General features: G+C 44.6%; 1 protein-coding gene across 2 annotated transcripts in view; it reads right to left on the reverse strand.

Annotated features, from left to right (window-relative positions):
* ARID3A (AT-rich interaction domain 3A) overlaps positions 1 to 15,694 on the reverse strand; it is a 63,716-nt gene that overhangs the window by 2,696 nt on the left and 45,326 nt on the right. For both annotated transcript variants that reach the window (XM_073685500.1, XM_073685490.1), the window contains exon 8: positions 3,686 to 3,778. In XM_073685500.1, coding sequence (XP_073541601.1) covers positions 3,686 to 3,778 — 93 coding nt within the window. The remainder of the gene's footprint in view (positions 1 to 3,685; positions 3,779 to 15,694) is intronic.

The following is a 15,694-nucleotide window of genomic DNA, read 5'->3' on the forward strand; positions in this document are numbered from 1 at the left end:
CCACACAGCCCCAAAGCATGATGGAACCTCCACCAAATTTTACTGTGGGTAGCAAGTGTTTTTCTTGGAATGCTGTGTTTTTTTGCCGCCATGCATAACGCCTTTTTGTATGACCAAACAACTCAATCTTGGTTTCATCAGTCCACAGGACCTTCTTCCAAAAAGAAATTGGCTTCTCCAAATGTGCTTTTGCATACCTCAGCCGACTGTTTGTGGCGTGCTTGCAGAAACAGCTTCTTTCGCATCACTCTCCCATACAGTTTCTCCTTGTGCAAAGTGCGTTGTATAGTTGACCGATGCACAGTGACACCATCTGCAGCAAGTTGATGCTGCATCTCTCTGGAGGTGGTCTGAGGATTGTCCTTGACTGATCTCACCATTCTTCTTCTCTGCCTTTCTGATGTTTTTCTTGGCCTTAACAAGAACCGTCCCTGTGTTCTTCCATTTCCTTACTATGTTCCTCACAGTGGAAACTGACAGGTTAAATCTCAGACAGCTTTCTGTATCCTTCCCCTGAACAACTATGTTGAATAATCTTTGTTTTCAGATCATTTGACAGTTGTTTTGAGGAGCCCATGATACCACTCTTCAGAGGAGATTCAAACAGGAGAACAACTTGCAAGTGGCCACTTTAAGTAGCTTTTCTCATGATTGCATACACCTGGCTATGAAGTTCAAAGCTCAATGAGGTTACAAAACCAAAAAAGGTGCTTTAGTAAGTCAGTAAAAAGTAGGTAGGAGTATTTAAAACAAGAAAATGATAAGGGTGCCCATACTTCTGCACCTGTCAAATTTTGTTTGAATGCAGATTGCACATTTTCTGTCAGTACAATAAACCTCATTTCAAGGCAGAAACATTACTGTGTCCAACAGTTATTACATATATGAAACTGAAATAGCTGTTGCAAAATCACCAATTTTTATAAAACATTAATCTTAAGATTAATAGGGGTGCCCAAACTTTTTCATATAACTGTAATATATATTATTATATATACATATATATACATATACATATATACACACACACATTTTTCGGACCATAAGACGCACCTAGGTTTTAGAGGTGGGGAAAAAGAAAAAATTAAGCAAAAAATGTGGTCATGATGCACTTTTAAGGGGGTGGGGGTCTTCTGCTGACACTGGTATAGGTGTAATGTACCCCAATTCTGACAATATCCCCCATCCTGGCATATATGCCCCCACCTTCCTTTTATACGTGGTCCCCGTCCCGGTATGCATGGCACCCCTCATCCCCGTCCCGGTATGCATGGCACCCCTCATCCCAGTCCCGGTATGCATGGCACCCCTCATCCCAGTCCCGGTATGCATGGCACCCCTCATCCCCATTAGGCTGCACATAAAAAAATAAAACACTCCTATCTCTCCTCCAGCGCTGCATCCTGTCTGCCTGCACTGATCTCTCCATGTGAGCCGCGCATGACGTCACTGCCATGCGCGGCTAACAAGGAGAGATCAGCGGCTGGAAGTCACTGCTCCCCACGCCAGGACTGTGTGCGGGGGGGAGCAGAGACTTCACTCTCCTTCATAGCTGGCACACAGCGTTGCCACGCTGCGGCTCCTGCCGGCTATCGCGTGTGCCCGCTTATTAAAGGGCATGAATATTCACCCCATCCCCAAGCTCATGGGCGTGGAGAGAGGTTGAATATTCATGCCCTTTAACAGCGGGCACAGCCGATTCAGGCAGCAGCAGGAGCCGCGCTGCGGCTACACTGTGTGCCGCTATTAAGGAGAATGAATATTCACTGCTCCCCACGCCCTTGGGGAGCAGTGAATATTCATTTTCTTTAGCAGCAGGGACAGTGTAGGCTGCAGCTGGCGGCTGCTGCCTCCTGTGCCCCGCTCCTCCACCGCTAACGCGCCCCCCACACCCCACATATATAATCACCCCCCCAACATAATCACCCCACATATATAATCACCCCCCCAATATAAGACGCACCCCCATTTTCCGCCAATATTTGAGGAAAAAAGTGCGTCTTATAGTCCGAAAAATACGATATATATATATAGATATATATACACATAGATAGAGATATATATATATATATATATATATATATATATATATATATATATATATATATATATATATATATATATATATATATATATATACACACACACACACGCGTGCGTGGGGAGGGGGTGAATATTCATGCCCTTAAACAGCGGGCGCGCGAGATCGCCCGGCAGCATCAGAAGCTACGCTGTGTGCCAGCTATTAATGAGCATGAAGTCACTGCTCCCCGCGCACACAGTCCCGGCGTGGGGAGTAGTGACTTCCGGCAGCTGATCTCTCCTTGTGAGCCGCACATGGCAGTGACGTCATGCGCGGCTCACATGTAGAGATCAGTGCGGGCAGACAGGATGCAGCGCTGGAGGAGAGAAGAAAGGCGAGTAGGAGTGTTTATTTTTTTATGTGCGGCCTGATGGGGATGAGGGGTGCCATGCATAAACAGGATAGGGATGAGGGGTGCCATACATGCCAGGATAGGGACGGGAGCCAAAAATAATAGGAAAGGGGGGCATATCTACCAGGATGGGGGATATTACCCCTATGCCAGTGTCAGCAGCAGACCCCCTCCCCCTTAACAGGGCATCGTGACATTTTTTTGCTTACATTTTTTTCTATTTTCCTCCTCTAAAACCTAGGTGCGTTTTATGGTCTGAAAAATATGGTAGCTAAATTAAGTTTTTTTCCCAGCCACCGTACTAACACAAAATAATGTAACAAGAGGTGATCAAAACATCATATCTACTCCAAAATGACCAATAAAAACCATCAGCGCTGCGGGTACAGTGTGGTGCTATTAGGGAGAATGAATGGTCACTGCACCCCAAGCACGCAGTCCCGGCGTGGGGAGCAGTGACTATTCCGGCACAGAGCGGGGCACAGCGCTAGAGGAGAGAGGAGGTATGACTGTTTATTTTTTTTGTGCAGTGTGACGAGGATCGGGGGGGGGGGGGGGGGGGTCATGCATACAGGGATGAAGCATGGGGGGGGGGATACGGGGATGAGGGGGGCGACGTCTCAGGTCAGGGGGCGCGGTGACGTCATTACACTGCGCTTTCTCCTGAGCCATCACAGGCAGCGCAGAGCGGGAAGACGCCGGCGACGCTGGAGTCCAGAGCTGAGCAGCGGCAGCAGGTGAGAAGTGATTATTCTTTTTTAATGTATGGAGGCATGGGGCATTATAACGGGGAAGGGGGGGGGGGGGTCGAAGTGACATCCTGCATGATGTGACCAAATCACCAACATAAACAAGGTTGTTTTTGTCACAGGGCATATTGGGAGGTACAATGGTGGAGTACGGAATGTCCCTCCATTCAAGAATATAAAGACTGCACAACACATGCACATCTAAATTTGTACCGTGGCCCATGTTATATAACAGATTCAAAAAATGCCCAAGTATATGACATACAGTGAGCCAAAAGAGGACCCCAATTTTAAACTCCTAATTTAGATCTCTCAGGGGTCAAAGTGTCAAATTTGTATATCCATTTCAATTCTAGTCTCTTGAGCTGAGCTACACTATTCTGAGCCCTCCGAGACTGATACACCATTCCTCAATTAAGATGTTGTGGCCAATAGAAGTAAAATGTTTTGGAATAAGAAACTCCTTCATGCATAAAAAAAACAAATACACACACGACTTACCAGTATATACGATTCCATTCAGCTCCACGGACATGCTAATACTGTTAGTGCCATTGGTAGTAAGGTTAACAGCGGAGTCCTGTCTACCTTCAGCTGAAATATAGAAAATGGAAAAAATGTACAAGAAGATATTTTAATCACACCTCCAGAAACAAAGTAATTTATTTATACCACATTTCAGTGGGGTGGGTGGGGGGAGGGCCTGTACATTTTCACTTCACATTATTTTTTAGGCAGTTTTTATTAAACACGCTGGTAGATGTGTCATTTTTTTTTCGGCTTATTGGTGGCACGCCTCCCGTCCATCTCCTATGCACTATTTTTCTTAACTGGTTAAAGCAATAAAAAAAAATAAATATGCAATTCTTCTCTTCAGAAAGGACAAGGACTAGAACTCTAGCGCTACCCATAGGGGATAGCAATCCTAAAGTTCAATATCGACCCTTCAACGAGCCTTGTCATATAACTTTGGAAATAAAGCCAAACCAGACACACGTTTCAGGAAGTTTGCTATTCATCAGTACATAGTCACTTTCCCAGATGAGAATTGCATTTCTTACTAATCTGCTTATACCAGCTTGGCGCTCTCTACAATGAGAACCATTCCCCCCTAAAAAAAAAATGTAGGCACTACAAAAATATTTAACCCCTTAAGGACGGAGACAATTATGTACTTAATGACCAGGCCAATTTTTACAATTCTGACCACTGTCACTTTATGAGGTAATTACTCTGGAACGCTTCAACGGATCCCACTGATTCTGAGATTGTTTTTTCGGGACATATTGTACTTCATGATTGTTGTAAAATTTCTTCGATATCATTTGCGTTTATTTGTGAAAAAACAGAAATTTGGTGACAATTTTGAAAATTTTGCAATTTTCAAACTTTGAATTTTCATGCCCTTAAATCAGAGAGATATGTCACACAAAAGAGTTAATAAATAACATTTCCCACATGTCTACTTTACATCAGCACAATTTTGGAACCAAAATAACTTTCTAACAAAAATGAAATAAGGGTTAAGAGTTGACCAGTGATTTCTCATTTTTCCCCTCAAAAAAAAAAAAAAAAAAAATGGTTTTGTAAATTTTAAGGGACCACATCACATTTGAAGTGACTGAGGGGTGTACATGACAGAATATACCCAAAAGAGACACCATTCTAAAAACTGCATTCCTCATGGGTGCAGTAACAAAAATGTTACTTTAGACACAATTTTTTTTTTTGCAAAGGTAACAGGAGAAAATGGACTACAAAATTTATTGTGCAATTTTTCCTGAGCACGCAGATACCCCATATGAGGGGGAAAACCACTGTTTGGGCGCACGGCAGGGTTAGGAAGGGAAGGAGCGCCATTTGACTTTTTGAATGTAAAATTTGCTTGAATAGTCATTTTGGAAACTAGACCCCTTAAGGATTTTATCAGGGGTATTGTGAACACTTAACCCCAGAGGTACGACACAGAATTTGATAACATTAGGTCATCATATTGAATATGTTGTCATTAGTCTTGAACACAACCCTAACAATCCTAATCCTAACCCTTAAACAACACTGCGGGATAGCCACCAGCGGCTTCCGCTCAATATGCAAATGAGCGGCGCCATTTTTTTATTTTTTTTCTCCCACCTGCAGACTTTCTTCATAGAGGTCAGGTCTATGGGGGAAGCCCGCATGCGGACCCACAAGGGAAATTGACATGCTGCTGTCTGGAAAGACGCGCCGCATGTCAGTTTCCGTGTGTGATCCAAAGGTGCATAGAGACGCATAGTGGACATGGGATTTCTACAAATCCCATCCACTATGCGGTAACAGCTGGTCTCTGTGGATTTGATGCTGCATAAGAACGCAGCGTCAAACCCGCAGCGTCTCCTGATAGTGTGCACATATCCTAACCCTACCACAACCCTAATACTAACTGCAAAGGGGAAAACAAATATGTATTTTTTTATTTTATCATTTTTATCTACCTAAGGGGGGGTGGGGAAACAAAAGGGATTTTGATTTATTTTTTTTCTCTTGATCACTGTGATAGGGTTTATCACAGTGATCAAAAGGAACAAATAGAGAAAATTCTCTATTGTTGCCGGGCACCGGCCGGCAGATCTCAGCAAGCGCACTGCGCATTTGCCAGATATAGATATATATTTTTTTTTACAGGAAGATGCCAGGGGGACGATCAGGGGGAGATCTGGGGACCGTACAGGTACCAGGTGGGCTCAATTTCTCTCTCCTCTGACATGTATATCATGTCAGAGAAGAGATAAATCATTGCAACTACCGGCACACTTTTTTTTTTCGTGATCGCCATTATTCTCTGAATAATGGTGATCACGTGATTGGGGACCGGAAAAAACAGCCCGGATTATATTCTCCAGGGTCTCAGCTACCCCTGATAGCTGAGACACTGGAGAATTAGTACACTTAGCCGCCGTGAAAATGCGTTACGGCTGTCGTTAAGGGGTTAAAACAACAAAAAAAAACCCAGATAAAAAAGATCTTTGTTCAAGTCTAAAGTTTTGTAAAAACAAGCACCTTTGCAGTTTACCCCTTATTAAAAATCCTCTCCATTCTCAAGCAGGGCTATGGAGTCAATAAGCCAAACCTCCGACTCCTCAATTTCCCTAACTTCGGACTCCCCAGCACTGGTCACTACTAAGCATGTACATAAAGAGCAGCACAGATTCATCTCAACTAAAAGCAGAGATCTTTAAATCAGGAACAGAACAGACATTTATAGGACATTTCATAAGTTTCCCAAATTCTTATGGAAACATTTATAGCACATCCTGCATTGTACTACTGTACCTAATTTATTATATATTTTAGTTCAAGTTGGTCCATTTTAATACAACAGACTCCACCAAAATGGATAGACTCCACCTCCACAGCACTGTTCTCAAGAATTAGGAGTATTTTTACTTCTATAGTGTACATCTTGCGGCCTAGATTACCGGCCACTTTGAAGGCACAGCCTGCCGCTGGTTAAGGAGTGTGCTGCGCATGCAAGCTCTGCTTTACAGCCCATCAGCCAGCTTCAAGGTGGCACAAGATCTCCCTTGCTGTGAAGGCAAAGCTTCCTCTCATACAGACTGAAAGAGCGCCAAGTTGGGACAAGCATGCCGCTGGACTGAAGTGTTCTTCAGGAGCCCAAAGCCCCTAGAAAAGAAGGAAGCTGGGGGCTAGGAGCAGTCAGCACCTTAAGATGCAACCTGAGAAAAACACTTTAAAAAGGTGGCATGTAAAAACCACAGGCTGTTTTTTGACTAAAGGTAGCCTTAAAAAAACACAACACAATTCAAATGATAAAAAGAGACACCGTTTGACTTCCTCCATGTCTATGCTAGTTACAATATTTTTCAACGCATAGACTTCACACCAGCTGCAATCACTCCCAATAATCCTTTTTAAATGGGGCCTAATGCAATGATGCACTGGGGCCAATATTCTAAACAGATGAATATCATCAAACGGTACATTGGAAATCATGGGATGAAACACGAGTACTTAGAATAGGACTAACAGAAAACCAACACCAGACATTGCCAGAGAAAGGTTTAATAGCAGGGACTCTAGGACAATACCATGCTTCTGGCCCATTGTGCAGCAACAAGTAAAGGGAATATTAAAAGGAGATCTCTTATTGTTTATGCTATTCATCTTTAACCCCTTAGTGACGGAGCCAATTTTGAACTTAACAGCTTCCCGATCGCCCACTGTAAACGTCGGCGCTTGCTGGGCTCTGTGCAGCACCGACGTTTATGAACGGTCGGCGGTCCCGCAGGGCTCAGGACCCCCAGGGTCCTGCAAGCACTGTGGTTGCGGTGCAGAGCGGTGACATCGGGACCTGATTGGACCAGGTCCCAATGATGTTAACCCTTTGCAATCTTCTAGATGCCGCGATCCATAGAGATCGCGTCATTTAGGAGATAGTGTGAGGGAGATGGGAGTCATCCACTCACCTTTCCAACGGCCCCCATGATAGGACCTGGGGTTGTCATGGCAGCCGGAGGTCACATGACCACCTCCGGATCTGCCATGCACGGTGTCCTACTAGACTCTGGCAGCAGAAAAGTCTAGCAGGAGATCTTACAGTGTAAAACAGTCAGGTCTCATGCAATGCAATACATGTCTACTGCATTGCATGAGACCAGTGATCAGAAAATTAAAAATTTAAGTCCCATAGAGGAACTAAGTAAAAATGTTAAAAAAAAAATAAAAAAAAAAAAGTCTTAAAAAAATATATTATATTAAACCAACAATTCCGTATATTTATACAAAAACAAAAAAGTACACATTTGGTATTGCCGCGTCCGGAACAACCCGATCTATAAAACTTTCACACTAATTAATCCCTTATGTGCACACCGTTAAAAAAAAACAAAAAAAACACACAAACAGAGCAAAAAGCGATGCTTTTTAATCATACCGCCAAACAAAGTGGAATAAAATGCAATCAAAAAGCCAAATGAAAATAAAAATGGTACCACTGAAAAAGTCATCTTGTCCCGCAAAAAAAAAGCCGCCATACAGCTCCATCAGCTGAAAAAAGTTATAGCTGTCAGAACAAAGCGATGCAAAAACAATTCTTTCTATAAAATAGTTTTTATTGTGTAAAAGTGCCAAAACATAAAAAAACTATACAAGTATGGTATCGCTGTAAACGTACACTTTTACCACATGCGGAACGGTAAAAATATATATATACATCTCCTGAATTGCTGGTTTTTGTTCAAAATGAAATAGAAAGTGTTCAAAAAAAGTCACATACCCAAAAATGGTACCAATAAAAACGTCAACTCGTCCCGCAAAAAACAAGCCCATCCATGACTGTCAGCCGAAATATGGGAAAATTATGGCTCTCAAAATATGGCGATGCAAAAACTAGATTTTACAAAACAAAGTGTCTTTTAGTGTGTGACAGCTGTCAATCATAAAAACCCGATATGAATCTGGTATCGCTGTAATCGCACCAACCCAAAGAATAAAGTCGTTTAAATCACTTACACAGCATGAGGAACGGTGTAAAAAAAATAAATAAAGCCAATTCTTCACTTGCTGCTAATTTGTTCATTCTGCTTCCCAAAACAACACAGTAAGGCGAGGCACACATTTATTTTGCGCTCTGCACTTACACCGGGTTTCTGTGTGAATCTCTGAAATACGTGATTCAGACGGAACCCCTGGTGGAAGATTCCCTGTAATGAGGCAGATGTAGGCACCGTGATCAAAGCAACATTTTAGTGGGAAAAAAAAAAATAGTAATATTTCATTTACTCAGCCCAATGTTATACAAGTTTGTGTATTGCCTGAGGGTTAAAAAAGCCTTAGTTACTTACCGGTAACGGGATTTTTCGGAGCCCATGACAGCACCACGTGAGAGAGAGGATCTGCCCATCAAGGACAGGAAACCTACAGGTTAAAAAGGGCGGCCCTCTCTTTCCGCCTCAGTTTAGTTAACAGAGCATGAGAGTACCACCAAGGTTAGCTATAACAAAACATAATCACATTAAGTACATTACTTTTCATCAATTTCCCACAAGGGTGCACAAAAAGAAATCAAATCTACAGGAGTGCACAACACCAGTGAAGGGAGGGAATATACGGGTTCTGTCATGGGCTCCGAAAAATCCCGTTACCGGTAAGTAACGAAGGCTTTATTCGGTCGTCCATGACAGCACCACGTGAGAGAATTACAGAGACGAAGGAAATTAGGGAGGGACCACAGCTTGAAGCACCCTTCTCCCGAAAGTGAGATCTGCAGAGCCACCCAGATCCAATCTATAGTGCCTATAGAAAGTAGAGGGAGAAGACCAAGTGGCAGCCTTACAAATCTCCTCAATGGAAAGCCCTGTCTTCTCCGCCCAGGAGGTTGACACCGCTTTGGTAGAATGCGCCCTCAATCCCTCCGGTATCTCTTTATCCCCTGAGGAGTATGCGAGGGAAATGGCCTACTTGATCCATCTAGCGATTGTAGCCTTTGAGGCCTTACAACCCTTCCTAGCCCCCTGATAGCAAATAAATAGGGACTTATCCTTTCTAAAGCCATGTGATACTTCTAAGTACCTTAGTACGCACCTCCTAACGTCTAAAGTGTGAAGTCTCTCCTCTTTGATTTTTGGGCGGAAAGCAAAAAGTTGGGAGAACTATTTCCTGGGTTCTATGGAATCGAGTGGCCACTTTAGGAAGAAAGGCTGGATCAGGTTTTAATATAATCCTATCGTCCAGAATTTGCGTGAATGGAGGGCATATTGAAAGGGCCTGTAGGTCACTGACTCTCCTGGCTGAAGTTAGGGCTACTAACAGGACCGTCTTTAGGAAAATAATTTTGGGGGAGACTAAATCTAGTGGCTCAAAAGGAGGACTGGTCAAGGCATCTAAGACAAAATTCAAATCCCAGGGAGACATCTTTGCTTTGGTAATGGGTCTACACCTAAAGGAAGCTTTTATAAAACGGCCTTTCCAATAGTTATCTGCAATATTGGAAGAAAATAAAGCTCCCAACGCCAACACCTGTACTTTCAAGGTACTGGTAGTGAGACCTAATTCTAAGCCTCGCTGCAGAAATTCCAGAATTTTCCCAATAGGGGGCCCCTCCTCCACCTTAACTTCTGCAAAGGACAGAAACTTCCTCCAGGTCCTGGCATAAATACGGGTGGTAACAGGTTTTCTGCTAGCCAGGAGAGTATTCACTACATTTGCGGGGAATCCTTTGTTGGTCAGTAACACCCTCTCAAATTCCACGCCGTCAAATGTAGACTCGGGGTTGGAGGATGGGAAAGTGGCCCTTGAGTGAGGAGGTCCGGAATCTCCGGAAGAACCCAGGGATCTGATATGGACATCTTCCGGAGACAAGGGAACCACAGTCTTTTGGGCCAAAAGGGACATACAAGTATCACTCTGGCCCGGTCTGCCCTGATCTTTCTTATCACCGCTGGGAGCAGAATCATGGGAGGGAAGGCATAAGCCAGAGGAAATCTCCAAGGAACCATAAAGGCGTCCTTTGCCAGGGGTCCTTCTCTGGGGTCTAAGGAACAAAAATTTTCCACTTTCCGATTGGCTCTTGTTGCGAATAAGTCCACAGTCGGAAGGCCCCACATTTCTACGATTCTGGAGAATATTTGTGTATTTAGGGACCACTCTCCTTTTACAGAAGTACGGCTGAGGAAATCCGCTGTGATGTTTTCCTTGCCTTTTAGATGAGTAGCCGAAAGAGAGAGACAGTGATCTTCGGCTTTCAGCAGAAGTGCGTTCGCTACCCTCATCAAGTTTCTTGAGCGGGTTCCCCCTTGGTGGTTTATGTAAGCTACCGTGACTTGATTGTCCGAGAGTACACGGACATGCTGGTCCTGAAAATATATAAGGAACTCGTTGAACGCATGCTGCACCGCCAGAAGCTCCTTAACATTTGATGACAACTGTTGCTCACTACTTGACCAGGTTCCCTGCACTAATTTCCCTTCAAAGTGAGCTCCCCAACCTGTAGCACTTGCATCAGTGGACAAGACTGCAGTTGGACTACATTCCCAGGGAACCCCTTTAGCAAGATTGTCTTGTCGTAACCACCAACGAAGGGACCATATGGCACGAGGACCTAGCGTAAACTTACGGTCTAGATGCCCCTCTAAAGCTGCGTTATTGTACAACACATCCCACTGAAAGGCTCTTGAATGCAATTGTGACCAACGAACCGCAGGAAAAGTGGAGGTGAAGGTTCCCAATAGTGACATGGCCTTACGGAGTGACATAGAAGGTTTACGTATACATTGTTCTACCAACTCCCGGATTCTAGCAATCTTCTCTTCTGGAAGACAACATAGCTGTTTCCTGGAATCTAATATGACCCCTAGATATTGTTGTACCTTGAGTGGAGATAGTCTACATTTTTCTAAATTTAGAAACCACCCCAAACTCTTTAAGACCGACATGGTCTCCTGCAGGTGGGTCTCGCATTGAACCAACGAATTCCCCACTATCAGGAGATCATCCAGGTAAGGGATAATTAGAATGTCCCTTTCTCTTATATGGGCCATAACTTCCGCCATTACTTTAGACAAAACCCGTGGGGCTATAGCTAAACCGAAGGGGAGTGCAGTGTATTGGAAGTGTTTAACCACCCTGTCTATTTCAATGGCCAGCCTCAAGTATTTCTGGTAATCACTATGAATTGGGATATGGTAATACGCATCTTTGAGATCGAGCACCACCATATAGCAGAGGGGAAAAAGTAACTTTATTACGGATTTTAAAGACTCCATTTTAAGGAAATTATTCAGGGATTTCAGATTTATAATTGTCCTGAAACTTCCATCCGGTTTCGGAATCAAGAAGAGCGGGGAGTAGAAACCAAGACCCTTTTCAGCTTCCGGAACCTCAATCAGGACGTGCTTTCTTATTAGGGTTTGTACTTCCGAAACGAGGGCAGCCTGGCGTTCTGGGGAAGAACTGGAGGGAACAACCATGAAACTTTTGTGAGGCAATGCTTTAAATTGAAACTTAAGACCATACTTAATCAGGCTCAAAATCCAATTACTATGAGAAATCTGTTCCCAAGCTGGGACAAAAAAATGACAATCTCCCTCCCACCTGGGCTGATTGTGTATCCCCTGTCTTCTGCTCAATTTTTGGAGACGGACCAAAGAGTAGACCTCTACCTTTTCGACCTCTTTCATCAGACTTGTCTTGCTCCCTGAAATCTCTCTTCCGGAACGATCTCTTAAAGGAGGGTAGAGGTACTGATGGAAACCCCCGCTTTCTCCAATAAGTCGTCCATGGTCTGACCAAAGAGGTATTCCCCTTCACACGGGATTTTACACAGTCTGGACTTAGTCTGTAAATCCCCTGGCCAGCTTTTAATCCACAAGGCTCGCCGAGCCGCATTTGACAGTGCTGCTGACTTTGCTGCCAACCTCACTGAGTCCACAGATGCATCAGCAAGAAAAGCTGCCGCCCCCTGAACCAGTGGAAGGGAAGAAATAATGTCTTTCCTAGAAGTCCCATCCTTCAACTGACTGTCTAGCTGTTCAAGCCACACCATCAGGGCTCTGGACGTACAGGTAGCTGCTACTGTTGGTCTCAGTGCTCCCGCAGCTGTCTCCCATGCCCCTTTCAGGAAAGTATCAGCCCGTCTGTCTAGGGGGTCTCTCAATGCACCCATATCATCGAACGGGAGGGAAGTTCTTTTCGCTGCTTTAGTAACAGCAACATCCAGCTTGGGTGCTTTTAACCAGGAGGAACACATAGCATCCTCAAACGGATATTTCCTTTTAAAGGATGGAGGAACACTACCCTTCTTGTCAGGCTTTCTCCACTCCTTATCAATGAGGTCTTTCACCCTTGAATTTACTGGAAAGACCCTTCTCTTCTTTAGCCCCAGACCACCAAACATAACATCCTCAGCTGACTTCTCTACCCTCGAGTCCACTATCCCCATTGTAGATCGGACGGCTTTTACTAGGGCATCGACCTCCTTCAGGGGGAAGCACTGTCTGTCTGGCTCACTATCAGAGGAAGAGAAGGCGGAGGAGGAAGCGACCGATAGCTCAGAGTCCGAACCCGGCTGGATTTCTTGAGGAATATGCCCAGACTCTGAACCTTGCAATGCTTTGCCCATTTCTTCCCTTATTAAAGTTCTTAGGCCTAGGGAAAAATCTGGGGTCTCCTCCGATATCATTTTGCTGATACAAAGCTGACACAACCTTTTGCTATAAGAATCAGGGAGTGGACAGCTGCATAAGGCACACTCTCTGTGCATGGACTTCGAGGAACATTTCTTGCTCTAAAAGAAAGTCATAGATAGAAAGAAGGAGGAAACATTAGTAGAACTTTCACGAAGATTCCACTCACCCCACAGAACCTTCGGTAACGTAGAAGCAGAAGAATCCAGCATGCATGGCGAGGAATCACGCTGCACCGGACCGTCCTTCCTGCTCTTAGTGGTAGCTCTTCTAGTTGTACGACCAGACCCTAGCCGGGAATGACACTGCGCCACTAGTTGTGAGGGCTCCCCAGAGGGCTGCTCCTGCAGCAGATGTTGCCTAGGTGACAGCTCCTGTGAATCTTCCATAGCTTACAATGTAAGAATGGGCTGGGAAGCACCTCTGTATGTTACCAGACCCTTTATATACTGGCCATACCGGTACCATGTGTGGGTGTGTGGTTTTTTTGGGGTTTTTTTGCCCAGGAGGGCGTTACCTGCTCCTTGGTCTTCCTCCCCAGGTCCAGGTGGGATCCAGGTGGGCTACTCGCGCCAGGTCCTCAATCCCCCGGCGTTCAGCTGCTCGCGCCAAAAAATTAAAACGAGCCCCGCCCCTTCCGGTGACGTCACAGGGCTTCCTGCCCGGCGCACCGGAAGTCGCGTCAGAAGGTCGCGCCCGTCACTTGCGCCGCCGGCGCGACCTGGATCTCCTGCAAGCGGTAGCCGGGGGGGGGGGGGGGGGGGGGGGGGAGAAGCCCGCTAGCGGCCCCACACCTGGCGGACATCTACCTCCCGTGAGGCGATGTCGCGCCTGACGCAACGCTCACGGAGGCGCCCCCATAAGCCCTGCCGTGGCGTCTCCAGAGGACCGGGACGGACCGGCTCCAACCACCTGCTGTGGCCCTCTCTGGGACAGGAGTCCATCTTCTGCAGGTAAGCCTGCAAGGTCCCCCATCATGGACAGGAAACCTAAACTGAGGCGGAAAGAGAGGGCCGCCCTTTTTAACCTGTAGGTTTCCTGTCCTTGATGGGCGGATCCTTTCTCTCACGTGGTGCCGTCATGGACGACCGAATAAATACTCACTACTCCCCTAGATGAATTCCTTGAGAGGTGTAGTTTACAAAATGGGGTCACTTGTGGGGGTTCTGCTGTGTCGGCATGTCAGCGACTCTTCAAATGTGACATGGTGTCTGCAACCTATCCCAGCCAACACAGCGCTTCTTTCGCTTACAAGCCCTGCTGTGCGCCAAACTAGTAATTTTCCACTACATATGGGGTATCGGCGTACTCAGGAGAAATTGCACAACAGTTTTTGGGGTCCACTTTCTCCTCTTGCCCTTGTGAAAATAAAAAAAAAATGGAGCTAAAAGATAATTTCTGTGGAAAAAGTTAATTTTTTTTTTATTTTCACAGCTCCATGTTATAAACTTCTGTGACGCACCTGGGGGTTAAGGGTGCTCACCACACATCTAGACAAGTTCCTGGAGGGGTCTAGTTTCCAAAATGGGATCACTTGTGCTTAAACAGTGGAAACCCCCTACATCAGGGGCTCCCCAAACGAGATATGGCTAATTATTAAAGCAAATTTTACATTTAAAAAGTCCTTCCCTTCCAAACCCTGCCGTGTGCCCAAACAGTGGTTTTCCCTTACATATTGGGCATTGGTGTGCTCAGGAGAAATTGCACAACAAATTTTGTAGTCTATTTATTCCTGTTACAAAAATAAAAAAAAATGTTGGTCTAAAATAACATTTTTTGTGAAAAAAAAAGTTAAATGTTCATTGTTTCATTCCACATTCCAAAAATTCCTGTGAAAAACCTGAAGGGTTAATAAATTTCTTGAATGTGGTTTTGAGTACCTTGAGGGTGCAGTTTTTAGAATGGTGTCACTTTTGGGTATTTTCTGTCATAAAGGCCCCTCAAAGTGATACGGTCCCTAAAAAAAAAATTGTTTTGTAAATTTTGTTGGAAAAATGAGAAATCGCTGGTCAACTTTTAACCCCTATAACTTCCTAACAAAAAAAAATGTTGCTTCCAAAATTGTGCTGATGTAAAAGTAGACAAGTGGGAAATGTTATTTATTAACTATTTTGTGTGACATATCTCTCTGATTTAAGGGCACGAAAATTCAAAGTTTGAAAATTGCCAAAAACTTATACCACTACTCAGAATCAGTGGGATCTGCTGAAGCGTTCCAGAGTTATTACCTCATAAAGTGACCGTGGTCAGAATTGTAAAAATTGGCCTGGAAGGCAGAAAACGGGCTCTGGCACGAAAGGGTTAATAACCAGGCCAAATTTTATAAATC

The sequence above is a fragment of the Phyllobates terribilis genome, unplaced genomic scaffold (genome assembly GCF_046119375.1).
Source record: "Phyllobates terribilis strain yellow unplaced genomic scaffold, ASM4611937v1 Scaffold_1__5_contigs__length_1240528914, whole genome shotgun sequence".
NCBI classification, from domain to species: domain Eukaryota; kingdom Metazoa; phylum Chordata; class Amphibia; order Anura; family Dendrobatidae; genus Phyllobates; species Phyllobates terribilis.